A 19,630-nucleotide genomic window follows, 5' to 3' on the forward strand; every position below is an offset into this window, starting at 1 on the left:
AGATTAGCATTATAAAAAATGAATAAAGAAATATGTAAAAAGACTTATTTTTAAATACTAATTTATTATCGTCGATCATTTAAAAAAGATAGGAAACAAGTAAAACATGTTTTAAAATAAAACTGGCCAGCTCATTTAACTTTCCTCCATCAGAATTTGGCCACTTCATTAAAATTATAATTAAAAAATGGTCTTCTATCTATAATTTTCACAATTTATGATGGCATAGCAGTCAACAATGGGATAAATGAGCTCATAGGGGTCGAATTCTGGACGTCGTCAGTGGGGGCTGGGTCTTTCGAACCACGCTGGCTACGGGTCTGCACTATATCTGTTGAAAAAACACTTGATTCACAAAGTGTTTTCTGTTTATTTATGGTTGTGAATTGCATTATGGGATGTTTATCTCTGCTCTGTCCAATTTTGATGTTGAAAATTCAACTCTACAATTTAACAAAGTGACTTTTATTGATATTTTAGTCGTTTGAAGTAATATAATGTATATTAAGTAATATATAGAGCAATAAGTGTGTAAAATAACAGAAACTGTACTGGCAGTTTATTACAAGGTTTTTGAAGCACAATATACAACACCAATACAGACAATAAATCACTGCAAACTATTAAAAATGGTCATAAAAGTCACCTTTTTTCCAACTTTTAAAGGGTAAAGGTTGTTGGCAGAAAGATCAAGCTCCCATAATGCAATTCACAAGCATAAATAAATGTGGAAAAATAAAAACATGAGTAAAAAAAACAGAAAACTGCTAATTTACATGTATTTTTTTACAGTAGCTTACATCAGTGCATTTTTTAAGGCTGTTTCTATGTGTGAGTTAAATAATTTGCCATTGATAGAGTACACACATTTAAAATGTGAGATTTGTTTATTGTGAGAACACACTACATCAATATTTGCACCTGTATTAGGTTTGCTTGTTTGCTTGTTTGTTGTATTTGTGAAGCATCCTTGTCTTGAAGTCTGATGTGACTTTTCAATGACTGATTTCATTGGACGGGATACATAGGACTTATTATTCTACTAGTGGTTAGCACTGTCGCCTCACAGCAATAAGGTCGCTGGTTCGAGTCCCGGTTGGGCCAGTTGGTATTTCTGTGTGGAGTTTGCAGCGTGTTGGCATGGGTTTCCTCCGGGTGCTCCGGTTTCCCCCACAATCCAAACACATCCGCTATAGGGGAATTGATAAACTAAATTGGCTGTAGTGTATGAGTGTGTGTGTGTGTGTGTGTGTGTGTGTGTGTGTGTGTGTGAATGGGTGTTTCCCAGTACTGGGTTGCAGCTGGAAGGGCATCTGCTGTGTAAAACATATGACGGAATAGTTGGCGGTTTGTTGATGGCGACCTTTGACAAATAAAGGACTAAGCTGAAGGAAAACAAATAAATGAAGAAAAAATGAACATATTAAGTGTTAACTGCAGCTTAAAGGACAAAAGTGCCAATAAAGCACTAATAATTTACTCAAGTAAAAGAACATGGCTGCGTCCGAAACTACATACTTCCACACTATACAGTATGCTAAAATCAGTATGCGAGCCCAGCAGTATGTCCGAATTCATAGAATTCGAAAATCAGTAGGCGAGAAGTACCCGGATGACTTACTACGCATCCAATGCACGCTCTGCTATCCCATGATGCCCGCGAGAGAATTCATGAATGGGAGTGAAGCGACACGACTGACACAGGTAGGTCATGTGACCATGACAAAATGGCGGATGTAGTACGTCCGAATTCCATTCATACTTCTCACAGTCATGCTGTATAGAATGCACTTTTCTAACGGCTGAGTAGTACATTTAAATTCAAATGCAGTACCTTCTGAGTAGTAGTTTTGGACACAGCCCATATTTTTAAACCAACTTATTAAAGCACACTTCCTGAGGAAAACTACTTAATTACAGTCATTTGAGTATTTGTAATTCATCACATTACACATTACACCACTGTGTAAAACGCTGGGTTCCACACAATCGATTTGTGTTGTGACAACATGAAAAAATTAAGTTGACTAATTAGTTTTTACAAATTTAAGTGGATGGAACATAAAACAACTAAGTTGTCCCTGCTGAAAAATCCAGCTTAAACCAGTCTAGGCTGGTTGGCTGGTTTTAGCTGGTCGACCAGCCTGGTTTTAGAGGGGTTTTGGCCATTTCCAGGCTGGTTTCCAGCCATTTCCAGCCTGGTCCTAGGTGGTTAGGCTTTAAAATGACCAGCTAAATCCAACTAAAACCAGCTTGACTAGCCTGGTTTAAGCTGGACATAGCTGGTTTTGGCTGGTCAAGCTGGTTTTAGCTGGTTTTTTCCAGCCTGACCAGCTAAGACCAGGCTGGAAATGGCTGGAAACCAGCCTGGAAATGGCCAAAACCCCTCTAAAACCAGGCTGGTCAACCAGCTAAAACCAGCCAACCAGCCTAGGCTGGTTTAAGCAGTTTTTTTCAGTAGGGGTCCCTTAAGCATTGTGTTGTTTCAGCTCATTTTAAATAAGTAGCTTAAACATACAGCAAACATCATTTTTTGAATGTATTCAGCCTACGTTGATGTCTTGTGATGAACTGATAATGCTCCGTGTCATGTTGCGTACGCCAAGTAACTGAACAACAAGCCACTGAGTTAATGTTCAATCAGATGTTCTCTGAGTTAGAGGTCATCATGTCAGTTTATAAGTCAACAGGGTATAAAACAGGCTGTCAAACTTCAGTCTAATTGGCAATGAAAACCTTAAGAAACGTAGACGACGGCCTTTGACATGCATTTGTCTATGATTGCTTATGTTGTTTGTACTTCCCTGTTGATTTATGCATTTGTATTTGTATTTATGTTTTAACTGTATATTTAATTGTAAGTTACTGTATGCCATCATCACTAATGCTCCTAAATGATGCTCTAAAAGAGTTTGCTTGCAATTACATTGGATGGTGACCAGAGATGTTGTCAAGCTGCATAAAATACCAATTTAACAGTCATACAATATAGCATTGTGTAAGGAAAATATCAGAATACCATGACTGAAATATTAGAAATAAGAAAATAAGTGAACACCCATTGTTTTTTAAGTTATATTATGAACAAACAACACTCATTTTTGGTGTATTAAAGTTGAATCTGAATATTGAGTAGGGGGTGGGGTTTTATTTTGCCTTCAGATGGAGAGGCGTGGCTATACATATCTCATCCAATTAGTCAAACTGACATCATCAGAGAAGGAATGCATTTCAGAGCGGAAGCAAACGGTCAGATTTTGATTAAAGATTACCAAAGTAGATTTCTTTTTTCCAGTACTGGGAAACACCCATACACACTCATACACTACAGCCAATTTAATCTATTCAATTCACCTATAGTGCATGTGTTTGGATTGTGGGGGAAACCGGAGCACCCAGAGGAATCCCATGCCAACAAGGGGAGAACATGCAACCTCCACACAGAAATGCCAACTGGCCCAGACGGGACTCGAACAAGCGACCTTCAGTACTAGCCACCATGCCGCCCAGAGGGATGCTGTACTTTTGTAAACAAAAAAAGCTCATTTTACAACTCCCCATAGAATTAAACACTTGAGTTTTACCAATTTTAAATCTATTCATCTTTGAATCTTCCATCTTCGGGTCTGGTAGGAGCACTTTTAGCTTAGCTTAGCATAGATCATTGAATCGGATTAGACCATTAGCATCTCATGCAAAAGTTTAAAAAAATATTCCCCTGCTGCATTTAAAACTTGACTCTTCTGCAGTTACATCGTGTACTAAAACCAACGGAAAATGAAAAGTTGCTATTTTCTAGGCCGATATGGCTAGGAACTAGACTCTCATTCTCCTAAACTCTGCAGGTATTGCATAATATCATTACCCCTGGTAAAAAAAATATTCATTGGTATTATTTCCTATCCATATCAGCCTAGAAAAAGGCAACTTTTCATTTTCTAATGGATAACTTAGTACATGACGTGACTACAGAAGAGTCAAGCTTTAAAAAGGTAAATTATCAAAACTCTTTGGTCATTTTTGGGCAAGATGCTAATGGTCTAATCTGATTCAATGACCTATGCTAAGCTAAGCTAAAAGTGCTCCTCCCAGACCCGGAGATTAGCTAAATGGATTCAAAAATGGTTGTATTTGTCATGATTACCAGCGATCTCTAACCACCAGAAGTTGCTGGTAAGCACTCACCCTGACAATAACCTATGGACTACAAATCCGCCATTCATGGACTACATTTTCATACATGCACTCCGTTCCACAAACACACATGCTTCCTCATTTTCACTGATTACACTTGCACCAGCTGAGGATTGTCAGAGACTGATTACACACACTATTTAAACAACACACACACTCCCTGCCTTTGCTGAGTCTTGTTTTACTGTAAAGTGACATTACAACGCGTTTCTCCAGGTCTAGTTTCTCCATATTTTGATCTTTGCTTTGTTTACTTTTCTCATTGTCTGCCGCCTGCCTTCTGACCTCTCGCCTGTTACAATTGACCACGATTCTGGATTGCCTTTATACATCTGTTTGCACCTGTGTTGACCATTGATTCCCTGACTTTGAATAAACCTGCAAGTGGATCCTAAACTTCAGTTGTCTCTGTCACTCCCCGTGTTACAGTATTGTTGTAAAATGAGCCTATTTTTTTTTTTTAAAGTGGAGTGTTCCTTTAAGACTAATGATATGCGCTAAATGTTGATTTCATGCAGAGTTTAACAACTTTAAATCAGAAATTGCTGCAGATTTCATATACAATTATGCAAAAAACGTTAAGTTACACTCAGTTAGATTCGAGACTATCTTGCAAAACATCCTCCAACTCTCTTGATTTACTCCCATCACACCAACCAGAATATATCTTTTAACATGTAGGAGAGCATTCTGGAGATCTCTTATGGCATTTGCATGGTATTATTTGGTATTTTTAACTCACCTTCAGGTACAGTTCGTCCATCGAAGAAAGTCAAGGGTTTGGTCAGCTTCCGTGATATTCCTGGCACGGGAGGATGAAGCCGCAGTGATTCTTTAATACACATTGTGGTATATGGAATTTTATTCAGGTCTTCCCTAAAACAGAAGTCGAGAGGCAACATCTCAAATAAATATATTGTAATTGCAGTGTTACCATGTGAAACATTTGGTAGTAGTGACATCTACAGCTCTATTTTAACAATCTAAGTGCTTGGCCTAAAGTGCACTGAGTATGTCTGAATGCTATTTTAAGGATGGGAAAAATGGTCGCTAGTTCAAGCCTCGGCTGAGCCAGTTGGCATTTCAGTGTGGAGTTTGCATGTTCTCCCCGTGTTGGTGTGGGTTTCCTCTGGGTGCTCCGGTTTCCCCCACAAGTCAAAAGAAAGACATGCGCTATAGGTGAATTGGGTAGGCTAAACTGTCCGTAGTGTATGAGTGTGAATGAGTGTGTATGGATGTTTCCCAGTGATGGCTTGGAGTTGGAAGAGCATCCGCTGTGTAAAACATATGTTGGATAAGTTGGCGGTTCATTCCTCTGTGGCGACCCCTGATTAATAAAGGCACTAAGCCGAAAAGAAAATGAATGAATGAATTTGAGTAATGACAGTACCACTCCAGCGTGTCTTTTCCATCCAGAGCTTGCTGGATCTCCTGCCTGCATTTCTCCTGGTGCTCGGGATTACAAGCCAGATTATAGAAGATCCAAGATATTCCACTAGCCGTGGTGTCGTGGCCCTCAAACATGAACGTGTCCACTTCAGCTCTGATGTCTTCATCTGACAAACCCTGCTGATGCTCATCCTGTAAGCGCGGCACACGAAAATCAGTCCATGCATTCACATGCAATACGTAACAAAATGTCACATGAGTGTTTGAGAATCTCATACTCGAGCAGACAGAAGAATATCCAGAAAGTCCAAATATCGTCTGTTTTTAACAATGCCCTGCTCCTCCTCCATCTTCAAGACTTCTTTCCTCTTTCTGATAACTTCCGCTAAAAAAAATATGAAGACATTGAAATGAGATGATAGGCTTGCCCGAGTCCCACACCACCATTCAAACGTTTGGGGTCAGTGAGATTTCTTTCTTTTTACAGCATTTATTTGATTAAAAATATATACAGTTGAAGTCAGAATTATTACCCCCCTGAATTATTAGCCCCCCTGAATTATTAGCCCCCCTGAATTATTAGCCCCCCTGTTTATTTTACCCCGAATTTCGTTTTAACAGAGAGAAAATTTCTTCAACACATTTCTAAACATAATAGTTTTAAAGAGCCCATATTATGGGTTTTTGAAAATGCCCTTCCATATAGTGTCACACAGCTCTACGTGAAGTGAAATATCCAGCTAAGGCTTAAATCTGTAAGTGTACAGTGTTTAAAACTATTGATTCATCTATAAAAGAGTCGACTCATAGTGCTTCAAACGAGTCGTCTTGATAACGAGTCATTAGGTGTTTCGCGATGACGCGGCTACGAAACACAAGTAGTTACCCGCGCAAACCCGGGAGATTTAAAACCTGCGGCCCCGCCCACTAACAGTGTGTGTGTCTCCTCGTGTGTGTAACGCACGGGTATTCGCGGATATAACTGAGCGCCGCGATGCGCCCTCTCTATTCAGCCGCTCCTCTAAGGACGCGCCGGCCCTGTGTGTGTTTGTGTGTGTGTGTGTGTGTGTGTGTGCATGTGTGTGAAAAGAGCAAGAAGACTGTGACAGGCTAGGAGATCTCCTCGCCAGTTCTTGGACTTTTTGCTCAATAAAATAGTTAGTCGTCAGTATTTTGTAGTCCATCGTCTGTGTTTACATTCACCCACTGGCAGCCAAAATCCACTATGAAGCGCGTGTGCACTGTGACTACTTTTATATTGTAGATTAGCAGCTGAGCATTTCACTCTGTCTCGTGCTGAAGCCTTGTCCGTGTCGACCAATCGCAGCAGGCTGTCATCGGTCCAATCAGCGCAGATTAGCTTCGTGCTGAGGAGGGGTTTGGGAACAAATGAATCGCTGAACGATTCATATGGGAGTCGCTGGGATAATTAGGTAAAAATAAATGCAGATTATAAGACCGTGAAAGTGTTGTTTGACCTTGCATGCATATTAGACTGTTGTTGGAGACCCTTACAACCTAAATATGACCCTATTTCATGTATAACATGGGCTCTTTAATAACTCATCTCTAATAACTGATTTATTTTATCTTTGTCATGATGACAGTAAATTATATTAGACTAGATATTCTTCAAGACACTTCTATACAGCTTAAAGTGATATTTAATTAGGTTAACTAGGTTAACTAGGCTGGTTAGGGTAATTAGGCAAGTTATTGTATAACCATGGTTTTTTCTATAGACTATCGAAAAAATATATAGCTTAAAGGGGCTAATAATTTTGACCTTAAAATGGTGTTTAAAAAATTAAAAACTGCTTTTATTCTAGCCTAAATAAAACAAATAAGACTTTCTCCAGAAGAAAAAATATTATCAGACATACTGTGAAAATTTCCTTGCTCTGTTAAACATCATTTGGGAAATATAAAAAAAATTAAAAAAAAAAAAAATCAAAGGGGGGCTAATAATTCTGACCTTAACTGTATATTTGAGTATTATTATCAGTGTTGATTTCCAAAAGCATTTATTTGAAATCAAAACCTTGTTGAGTAGAAGTCGACTTTTCTGAACAAAGATGTGTTTCCTGATTGTGTGTAAACATGGTACAAATGGTAAAAATCCTCCCACTTCCATGTGTAAATGAAGATGTGGTGCCTTACGGTTGTCTGAATTGATAAAATAGATTTATCAAAACCATTGCTCATTTTTTTCTAAACCTTAAAATGATCAATCAGTCCAACTCTGAAGAAACGAAAGGTGTGTAGGAGAAACTCTCCATCTAAAAAATGTCCACACACTATAAATACTGGCTCAGAGATTTATTGAATGTAATATTTGAGTCTTCCGTCACAGAAAGCACATCAGTTAAGCTGGCATGGCTTTAAAAGGTGTGCACATAGTACAATTTAGTGATGATGAAGAACTGTAAATTCACTAGATTTGAGCACGAGGAATAAATAAACCAAAGCACCTGGAGGAAACCCATGCCAACACGGGGTGAACGTGCAAACTCCACACAGAAATGCCAACTGGCCCAGCCTGGACTCGAACCAGCGCCCTTCTTACTGTCGCTTGCTGCTCACTATAATATATACTACTTCAATTTTTATTTAAATGATTTATTTATTTAATCTTTTATTAGAGTTTTATAAGTAATGTTATGAGATTAGTGTTTTAAAGGACACATAGTTTACCTCTTTTTTATGATTTAATATTAATATTATGGTTCTTCTGAGTGTGCCAGTTTAGGTTCAGTTTAAAACACAATTCAGATTGTTTTATTATAATGTGTTAAAAAGTGTCATGTTGGGGGCGTGTCCACAGCTCGCTGATTTAGGGGTGTGTTGCTTCACATGTAAATTAGTTTCGGCTTCCTGCCCAACGTAAAAAGGGGGCGGGGCCATGAGCTCACCCGCTCTGCGTTTGCAACAGAGTCTGACAGGCAGACAGAGAAAAAGTTGGAGTGAGATGATCAGCATTCAGTCGTACATGTACGACTCGGACACAGACCAAGCAGAGAGTACAAAATCATGTGTGTCTTTGTACAGTTTTACAGCCAACTGTGTGTTAGTTTCAAGTGTCGAGCTTGTACACAGAAACTAATAACCACACACACTGAATTAACTTTGACTGAGGCACCGGATGCGCCGCTCGAACCCGCGACACGGCACACCAGACACTCTCTGTGGTGCGGCAGAAACATGAAGTGTCCCGAATCGTCGCGCCATGCATTTTTGAATTCTAAACATAGGTTTCTGCAGCGGTCCGCAGCGCCCAGCTGTCGACTTGAGTGTACCCTGATAGAAACCTATGTTTATAATTCTAAAACGCATGCTAGTTAAGATCACAGGGAGCTTCTGGGATTACGAGAAATGCAAATGGCTGAAGTATAAGGTAGACTCAATGAGAAGTACACATGTTTGCAAACCTACCTAAAGATACAACCAATAATTCCGATTAGAGCGATAATGTGGAGAATATTGATCTTGTGTTGAGCCCAATGAGCCTTGCATCTAAAAATAGAGCTAGCGTGTTCCTTTAGTGATATCGCTTCGACTCACGCTGAAAATGGCGGACGTGAATTAACAAACCGAGGATATGATGACGCGCCTGTCAATCAATATTGGTGGGCGGGGGGACCGCTCTCCTAAAGTAAAGTTGCGGTCGGTTTGAAAACAGCTGCAATTGGTCCACCGTTTTTTATGTTGTTAAATTGAAAAAAAAGCACTGGGTATGTTTTATCACCCCAATATGACAGTCTATACACCATACATGCACATATGTCTGTCCAAACAGCTTGAACAGTAGATTTTTTACCATAGGTGCCCTTTAAATATAATTAATATATAAATATAAATATTTAAATATTTAGTATAATTGTGAATGAAGTAAGATGAAATGTCGGTGTACGGTACAAATTATTTAGACCATCTATCATGAGAAACACACAAATATCTCAGGAATTTGTTAAAATTAGTTTAAAATTAAAAACTTTAGTCTATTGTCATTTTCTTAGGCAAATAACAAACTGACCAGCATATTTAGTAAAAGTCTGAGGAATAATAAAAATCTGAATAATACATTTTTTCTTACATAATAATTATTTTAATAATAATAATAACAATAATAATAATAATAATGAGATGCGGGTGGTTACACTGTGGCCTCACAGCAAGAAGGTTGCTGATTCGACTCCGAAGGCGGATCCAGGTGGATGCTGCACACTGGTGGTGGATGAGGAGATTCCCCCCCAAAAATGTGTAAAGCTCTTTGTCCAGAAAAGCGCTATATAAATGTAAGGAATTATTAGGGATCTTTGGGGAAACTTTAAACAAAATGTCCAGCACAGAATCCCAAAGTTTTTGCACCTCCAGACATTCCCACATCATACGTATAAAGGTATCTGAATGCTCTGGTAAGAGGATTTATTTATTTATAGATTACATCTGCAGTTCCTGTGAAGTTCTGAGGGTTTAGGCCAGTGTATGGTGTGCATGACTGTAAATTGTCAAAGAAACGTCACCTGTGTGATTGTGTGCAATGCTGGCTGCCTTCCTGAACCGGTATCCATGTGGACTAAGATGAAATATGGCCTTGCTGTGGTACGGAAACACTCTGAACCTGAGGTTCACCAGGTGGCAGAGGTCAAACACTGCTTGGATATACGGGTTGGTTCCACTGCAACGAGATCAGTATGATATTACTCATTTTACATAGCAAAAAGTGCCCCAAATGCTTCAAATATCTAAAAATTCTTAAATAAAGTGGTCAAGCAAAAAATATTGTCCTGTTTTAAGAATTAATATGTTAAAATTAAGTGAGTATTTTCTTAAAACTATTTTTTTTATTTAAAAGCACACTTTACATGCCAATTTGCACATTACAGCTGCACATATAACATTGTATATAGTAATATATCTCTACATACACTTGTCAATTTGTATATTTGCACTCACTACTTGCTTCTATCTTTGAAATATATTTATTATCTGTTTTTTTGTTCTGTCTCTGTAATTGTGTTGCACTGTAGAAGCAAATTCCTCGTACTGTATGTGTGAACAAACCTGCCAATAAAGCTCTTTCTGATCCTGATTAAAACAAGCACAATAATCTGCTAATGTTTTTTCCTACCACTGCTATGCTGATGATACCCAGCTATACCTCTCTTTTCACCCTGATGATCCCTCGGTTCCAGCTCGCATCTCAGCCTGCCTGTCAGACATTTCACACTGGATGAAAGATCATCATCTTCAGCTTAACCTCACGAAAACGGAAATGCTTGAAGTTTCTGCCAACCCGACTCTACACCATAACTTTTCAATCCAGATGGATGGGGCAACCATCACTGCAACCAAAATGGTAAAAAGCCTTGGAGTAACGATTGATGACCAACTACACTTCTCTGACCACATTTCTAGAACTGCTCGATCTTGCAGATTCGCACTCTATAACATCAGAAAGGTCCGACCCTTCCTATCTGAACATACAGCTCAACTTATTGTTCAAGCTCTTGTTCTCTCCAAACTGGACTATTGCAACTCTCTACTAGCCGGGCTTCCAGCTAATTCTATCAGACCTCTTCAGCTGCTTCAGAACGCAGCAGCACGAGTGGTCTTTGATGAACCCAATAGAGCACCTGTCACTCCGCTACTCACCCGTTTGCACTGGCTGCCAGTTGCTGCTCGCATCAAATTCAAAGCTCTGATGTTTGCTTACAAAGCGACCTCTGGCTTTGCTCCTTCTTATCTGCTCTCACTTCTGCAGATTTATGTGTCCTCCAGAAACTTGCGTTCTGTGAATGAACATCGCCTCGTGGTTCCATCCCTAAGAGGGAAGAAATCACTTTCCCGAACTCTCGCATTCAATCTGCCCAGTTGGTGGAATGAACTCCCTAACTACATCAGAACAGCAGAGTCACTTGCTGTCTTCAAGAAACGACTAAAAACTCAACTGTTTACTCTCCACTTTCCTTCCTAATCTGCAACTGCCTCTCTGGCTATACCACTAACTGTACTCTCTCTCTCTCTCTCTCTCTCTCTCTCTCTCTCTCAAAAAAAAAAAACATTACTAATGCTTTGCTTCTTAGACTTTACACACCTGAAACTTGTCTATAGCACTTGTTCACTGCTGCTCTTATAGTTGTGTAAATTGCTTCCTTGTCCTCATTTGTAAGTCGCTTTGGATAAAAGCGTCTGCTAAATGACTAAATGTAAATGTAATGTGGTAAGCAAAATAATCTTGTTTTTCTTTTGACATTGAATTATTTTACGTACCCCATTGGCCGATTATTGTGCTTGTTTAAGGAAAACACTTACCTAATTTTGGCATATTATTTCTGAAAACAAAACAACATTGTTTGCTTGTCCAGAAAATGCTTCATGATTTAAGAATTTTTAGATATTTGAACTATAAACAAGACAAAACCCTACTGAAAAAAACAGCTTAAACCAGCCTAGGCTGGTTGGCTGGTTTTAGCTGGTTGACCAGCCTGGATTTAGAGGGGTTTTGGCCATTTCCAGGCTGGTTTCCAGCCATTTCCAGCCTGGTCGTAGCTGGTCAGGCTGAAATATGACCAGCTAAAACCAGCTTGACCAGCCTAGACAGGCTGGGAGCCCAGCCAAAACCAGCTATGTCTAGCTTAAACCAGGCTGGTCAAGCTGGTTTTAGCTGGATTTAGCTGGTCATTTTCCAGCCTAACCAGCTAAAACCAGGCTGGAAAGGGCTGGAAACCAGCCTGGAAATGGCCAAAACCCCTCTAAAACCAGGCTGGTCAACCAGCTAAAACCAGCCAACCAGCCTAGGCTGGTTTAAGCTGGATTTTTCAGCAGGGAAAAGAAACACTTTTGCAGTATTAGTGACTAAAGGAAACGTGACTGAAAACTGACCTGTCTGTCTGACAGTTGCTGTTACAGCTGAATGCACATTTCATGATGCTGTCCAGCGTCATGAGACTTACATGCTTAAACAGCTCAAATGACTCTTCTGATCTGGAGTAAACTTCCCATTTACCCTAGAAGACAACAACAATCACAATGCATTCATCAAAAAAGTCCTGTGATGATGTTCCCACGTTTATTAACAATATAAAGCAACATTTTTTAAATATTACTGTTTAAATTAAAATAATGTATGATTCTATGTTTTATTCTATATTCTGTGTGTTGTTATTATTATTATTATTATTATTATTATTATTATTATTATTATTATTATTATTATTATTATTAGGACCTTACATTTCAGAACGCTACACTCACAGGTTATTTTATTAGGTACACCTGTCCAACTGCTGGTTAACACAAATTTCTAATCAGCCAATCACATGGCAGCAACTCAATCCATTTAGGCATGTAGACATGATCGAGATGATCTGCTGATATCTTTTATATTTTCACTTACAGCCCAAACTGCAGCCTAGTTTTAGTCAAAATGTCTATGCTTAGACGTCTATTAAATAAACCAAAAAGTGCTTGCTGGGACTTTATAATGTTAGTTAAGTTGCTTAAACAAACTGAGCAATTATATAATTATAACATAGACACATTGTTTACAATTTAAGCCAATCTTATGATCACTTTACCAATCACCACGACTAGCCTGTGTTAAACTGATCGTGCCAAAATCAGGCGGATGTAGTCTGGACTGAAGCCAGAAGGTGTGTGTGTTCATTATACTGTCGCATCTGACATAACATACAGTACACTTTAACAATGTTGAGTAAGCATAATAACAATGCTTTCATTTGACGTACCAGCATGACTTTTGTTGAATCAGAAATAAGTTTCACATAAGGCTTCAAAACGTCATAATGGAAACCAGGAGTGAGCAGTCGTCTATGCCGAAACCATTTCTGTCCAGTAGACACCAGTAAGCCATCGCCTGAGGAGACAGTCATAACATTTCTTCAATGACAGATACTTTTAGTTTTTTATTATTGTTACTGAAACTACATCATTTCTAATAAAGCTTAAAGTTTTAATAAAAATCTGCATATGACTAGGCATTGCTGAATAATGAGAGTTCAGTACATGGAAAAGTAATACCCCGAGCCTCAGACACCATTGTTTCCTCATTCTCATGTAAATCCCATGTAAAAAACAGGCCAATCAGAACAAAACACAGACTGTTACATTGCACAAAAGTTCATTAATATGCACGCCATAGCGTTTGATTGGGCACAATGTTTTCAACTAAGATTACAACAATATTTTCCCCCCATTTATCTAAGCTTATTAAACATATATGTACATCAGACGCTTATTTTGAAAATAAGAGACTAAAACAGAGACTAAAACGTAGCAGATCTTTGAAGCTGTGTGCATCTCATCTGTTAACAGCTTATCAGAAAGCAAAAGGCAGGATATACAGATTAAAAATATATTCAGCACAGCCCAAAGAGGCATAAGTTCTGCTTAAATGTGTTTCTTTTGTTATTTTAATGTGTATATAGTAAAATTTGCCTCATATGATTGTAATGTAAACACATGCAAACTGCTGAGTATAATTTATTAATGCACATTTATGCATCGTGTCATATCTCTCATCTATTAAAGTGATTTTTATTGAGTTAAAGGGCACCAATACATTTGATAAAACTGATTTTAATTAAGCGTGTGGGTTTTTGAGAGAGAGAGAGAGAGAGAGAGAGAGAGAGAGAGAGCAGGCACTGACACAAGCAGCAGAGGATCAGAGCAGAGCTCATTAATATTCATGACCATTCCAAATATGGTCAAAACTGAGCTTTTTATTCTGGTGGTAATTCATGTGGCTATAAATGATCATATAAATTGGACTGGGCGATAAAATCGGTATCAATATTTATTTATTTTTTAATAATTTTTTCGGGGTTTTCACCTTTAATGTATAGGACAGAAGAGATTATTGACAGGAAAGCATGGGGAGCAGAGAGAAGGGAAGGATCGGCATAGGACCGCGAGGCAGGAATTGAACTCTGGTCGCCATGAGCATTGGAGTGATTGTGTCGATGCACTAACCACTACACCACTGGCGCCGACAGGTATCGATATTTATTGACCGAACACCATTGTCATTATCGATAAAAAAAAAAGATTCGGTATGTAACTTCGGTATGACGGCTATAGTTTTATTATAATGTGGCTGCCGAATGTGTGCCTTGGAAGGAATGCCAATAAGCTTTGGGTGTAAGTTTCCAATGCAGTCATTTCCAATGGAGGCGCGCGACTTGCACGACACACATACGGGTGCAGCGCGCACGTGAACCGTGTAAATTTTCCAGCCGCACATAGTTGAAAACATCTCAACTTTTCCCAATGCAGCGAGCGATTCATGAAAGTAGAACTAACCAATCTGCTTCACACTTCACACTGTATGGAATATACACATTTCACTAATAACGGCAGAGTAATTACCTCAGACTAACACAGCACATCCCAACACTGCAGTGCTGTTTACTTTTCTCCATGAACTTGTATCAGAGCGGCAGCAATAGATGTCCGTTTGTCATGCTCTGAGAAAACGCTTGATGTTCACCTAGTGACGTTATTCGCCAGGTCAGCATAACAACACACGTGAAAATGAGTGCCGTATAGCAGCAGTGAGGAGATTGTAAATAAAAAAAAGGATGTAAGGATGTCGCCAGAGTGGCTTTTTGGTTTCTTTTCTTGTGCATCCCAGCCACTAGCATCCCATCTGAAATATTTCTTTGCACTGGGGGTAATATAATAATTCAACTTCACAATTTGTAATGTTGCAGTGTGTATTTGAATAATAATGGCTGGTTCCTTTACTTGAAAGCTCAGATTTGACTATCATAATTTGTGTTGTTGACAGAGTTTGAAGTTTACTGTCTCATTATTATTCACACCTTAAAGTTTGCTTTGATTGTTCAGTATTTACGCTTTAACATTGCACACACATTGTAACATTTTATTTATCATGATTAAGAGTCTCTTTAACACTTCTGTTTATTTTATTATAAAGAGATATTTTGTTTAAATATTTTTGTTTTTGACTAATAAAACTAGTGCAGTATAGCAGCAGTGAGGAGACTGTAAATAAAAAAGGATGTAAGGATGTCGCCAGAGTGGCTTTTTGGTTTCTTTTCTTGTGCATCCCAGCCACTAGCATCCCATCTGAAATATTTCTTAGCACCGGGGGTAATATAGTCATTCAACTTCACAGTTTGTAATGTTGCAGTGTTAATTTGAATAATAATGGCTGGTTTCTTTACTTGAAAGCTCAGATTTGACTATCATAATTTGTGTTGTTGACAGAGTTTGAGGTTTACTGTCTCATTATTATTCACACCTTAAAGTTTGCTTTGATTGTTCAGTATTTACGCTTTACCATTGCACACACTTTGTAACATTTTATTTATCAGGTTTAAGAGTCTCTTTAACACTTCTGTTTATTTTATTATGTAGAGATATTTTGTTTAAATGATTTGGTTTTTGACTAATAAAACTAGTGCGGTATAGCAGCAGTGAGGAGACTGTAAATAAAAAAGGATGTAAGGATGTCGCCAGAGTGGCTTTTTGGTTTCTTTTCTTGTGCATCCCAGCCACTAGCATCCCATCTGAAATATTTCTATGCACTGGGGGTAATATAACCATTCAACTTCACAATTTGTAATGTTGCAGTGTGTATTTGAATAATAATGGCTGGTTCCTTTACTTAAAAGCTCAGATTTGTGTTGTTGACAGAGTTTGAGGTTTACTGTCTCATTATTATTCACACCTTAAAGTTTGCTTTGATTGTTCAGTATTTACGCTTTACCATTGCACATACTTTGTAACATTTTATTTATCATGATTAAGAGTGCCTTTAACACTTCTGTTTATTTTATTATGAAGAGATATTTTGTTTAAATGATTTGGTTTTTGACTAATAAAACTATTTGCCTTAGTAATGTTGGTAAATTAAAATAAAATGGTTAAATAAATAAAAAAAAATCCTAATATTCCTAAATGTATTGTTAAAAAATATTCAATAATTATTGATATCGAATGATATGAAACATGATATCGTGATCATGTTTTTGCAATATCGTCCAACCCTAATATAAATCCATTTCTGAAGAATTTTTGCACTTACCTAACCCACATAACTAATACTGTATGCATACATCAGAGAGCAATTTACCATATTGAATTCTCTGTAATTCTAAAAGTCTACAGAAGCAATAGTTAAAGAAACACCCAATAATAAACCCAGGCTGAATGTAGTTATTAAAACAATGGTGAGAATAAAAACAACTTACCTAACCAAGGAATGAAAAACTTGTATGCATAGTCATCTTTGGGTTCTGTCAATAACACAAAATAAAGTCATTTTTATAATGCTTGTTTCAGTCATTGGTGTTTGGGGAAGAGCTATAAATCACCTGTTGTTGTGAGAATGGTCTTCACATATGACGGATGGTGGATATTCAAAACAGCCAACGACGGGCCAAACCATAGAGGGAAAGCAAACTGATAGCGTTCCATCCACTTGACAATCTTCTCTAAATCATGTCCATCTTGGTGAAACTGCAAATAATTCAGAAAGGCAAGACAATTATTGACGTGCTTCCTGAATAATAAACAGCGCACTAATGTTATTCATCGCACGCGAACTCTTCCAGTTGCAGCTGAAGAATGTGAGTGCAATGCAAGGCTGTTCTGTTCACTGGCATACAATATAATTATGTCATTGAATAACTGCGGTGAATAGACACAGACAGCTCAGAGACAATAATAAGATTGATTCCCTCCAATGAGGAGGTCAGGGAACATACATTTTGTAGTACTTCTGAATTATTTAGTATATAAAATGGCAGCATAAAACATGTGATGACCTGTGAGCTAATTGAAAATGTTGGCTAAAGTTTTTATGAAGTTCTCTTGCATGAGCAAACACTCTTCAGTGAACATTAACAGAATGTTCAGTTCTTAGTGTTCCTAAGATGTTGGTGAATAATATATTCATTCAAAACCACCTTCTTTCATCTGAGAAATATTGCTAAGGTACAAAGTATGCTATCCGTCTTAGATGCAGAAAAGCTAGCCCATGCTTTTATGACTTCTAGGTTGGATTACTGTAATGCTCTGTTTGCTGGCTGCCCAGCATCCTCTACTAATAAACTTCAGTTAGTGCAGCTGCCAGAGTTCTGGTCTAGATAATATGATCATATCACCCCAATTTCATCCTCCCTACACTGGCTGCCTGTTAAGTTCCGTATTGGTTATAAATGATTGCTTCTTACCTATAAAGCTTTAAATAATCTAGCTCCTGTTTATCTAACCTACCTTCTGTCTAGTTACAATCCAACCCGCTCTTTAAGATCTCAAAACTCAGGGCTTCTGGTGGTACCCAGAATAGCAAAGTCTACTAAAGGAGGTCGAGCCTTATTATTTATGGCTTCTAAATTCTGAAATAGCCTTCCTGATAATGTCCGAGACTCTCTCAGTTCAATACACAATGCATCACATAATGGTATGATGCATGAGTATACTCCACGCAGGTGAGCGGGCTTGACATCAGCCGGGAGTCGAACCAGTACTCAAAGTAAAGATTTAAATTACACATAGTTCATAGGATGTTTTAGTTTGGACATTAATCGTTAACATTATTACAGTAACAATGTAAAAAAATACAAATATTTGAGCAACTCCAGCATTATAAATCTGAGATTTGCAGTAAATTTTGAAACATAAATTCAGACAGAATGTATGTTAACAGTATACTGAAATATCGGTTTATATATTTACCAACATAACAACCACAGAGTTAAGGGGTCAGAAAATGATCAATTATGAAAACTCGTTTTATATTTAAAATAAATTAGGGAAATAAACATACTGTATATATCGCAGAAAAACAAAATAATTTCTTTTATATACATATATATATATATATATATATATATATATATATATATATATATATATATATATATATATATATGCCAATTATATGCCAAATAAATGCAAATTCATGAGTTGATAACTGATAAACTTTAACAAAATGGTTAAAGTATCAATGTAACTGTGGCTCCAGCATTTGTTCATATTATAATAATAATAATTTTCACAATTAAATTTCTACAAGTTTCTGACTTTACTGTTGATCACTGCAAGTTTTTTTTTCTATGGAAATCAATGGTTACACGACAGAAAGAAATCATAACAGAATTGTCATTTTTTTTGGGTCAACTATTCCTTTAGTGGTTCTTTCAGGTGTTAAATATCACCACTTTTAAATACAAGTGGTTTAATGAGGTAAAGTTGGTTTTATATTTCCCATATTCGTTTAGAGACAACTTGTGACATGCCTATTGTTTACTTTGAATATTCGGTCTGAAATCGCATGTAAGTATGACTTGAATACAACATTAGTACTATTTAACTGACTGTGGACAATACTTAGTCATTGGCTGCTTATATAATTTCCTAATTTAGAATTTGCAAGGAATACTTTTCCTAAATAATTATATTATCATGGAGAAAGTCCGACTGTGTGAATATAAAACAAACTTTACCTCAATTGCTTCCCCTATAATCACCCATTTTTAGTGCTATTAGCGCCATTTTACAGTTGTTATGTAACTGTATGTGTTTACCTCCTTAACGTGTCCAAAGAGCCAGTGCGCAGGAGGTCCAGGAAAACGCTCCATAGTTTTCATCCCCTTTCTCCTCACAATCAGCATTTTCACCACTGTCAGCAAACACGCCAGAAATATGAGCGCCAAAACATGATTGACGGAGAGCACAAACGGAGAAATCCCGTAGAGCAGCATGACGAGAAGAGTCTGGTGCTGCTGTCATTGAACTCAGTGTGGGATTCAGAGCAGGAGACAGGAGAGAGAGGGAGAGGGACGGGCTTTCTTTACAATCAATAAACCTTTTCTTTAACAGTTTCATTGAGATTCCTGAGAGCTATCCGATAGTAGCTGAATCAAAACTTTTTAAGGCAAGACAAGTGAATGGGGTAAAGAAGAATATCTAGGCTAATCATCATATTTCCCGGTTAATTTCTGAAAGTTTTATAAAGATTTATGAAGTTTTCTGAATAAGTGATTATTTTAAA

General features: G+C 37.7%; 1 protein-coding gene across 1 annotated transcript in view; it reads right to left on the reverse strand.

The window, feature by feature from the left end:
* The window catches only part of LOC130243863 (cytochrome P450 4B1), a 23,801-nt gene extending 4,412 nt beyond the window's left edge, over positions 1-19,389 (reverse strand). Inside the window, exons 1-9 of the mRNA XM_056476167.1 lie at positions 19,164-19,389; positions 16,947-17,091; positions 16,824-16,868; positions 13,335-13,462; positions 12,469-12,593; positions 10,107-10,261; positions 5,862-5,968; positions 5,585-5,775; positions 4,937-5,070 (exon numbers count right to left, since the gene is read on the reverse strand). Of these exons, the coding sequence (XP_056332142.1) occupies positions 4,937-5,070; positions 5,585-5,775; positions 5,862-5,968; positions 10,107-10,261; positions 12,469-12,593; positions 13,335-13,462; positions 16,824-16,868; positions 16,947-17,091; positions 19,164-19,340 (1,207 nt within the window). The 5' untranslated portion in view covers positions 19,341-19,389. The remainder of the gene's footprint in view (positions 1-4,936; positions 5,071-5,584; positions 5,776-5,861; positions 5,969-10,106; positions 10,262-12,468; positions 12,594-13,334; positions 13,463-16,823; positions 16,869-16,946; positions 17,092-19,163) is intronic.
* Between the last annotated feature and the right edge of the window lie 241 nt (positions 19,390-19,630).

Source organism: Danio aesculapii, chromosome 16, assembly GCF_903798145.1.
Source record: "Danio aesculapii chromosome 16, fDanAes4.1, whole genome shotgun sequence".
NCBI classification, from domain to species: Eukaryota; Metazoa; Chordata; class Actinopteri; order Cypriniformes; family Danionidae; genus Danio; species Danio aesculapii.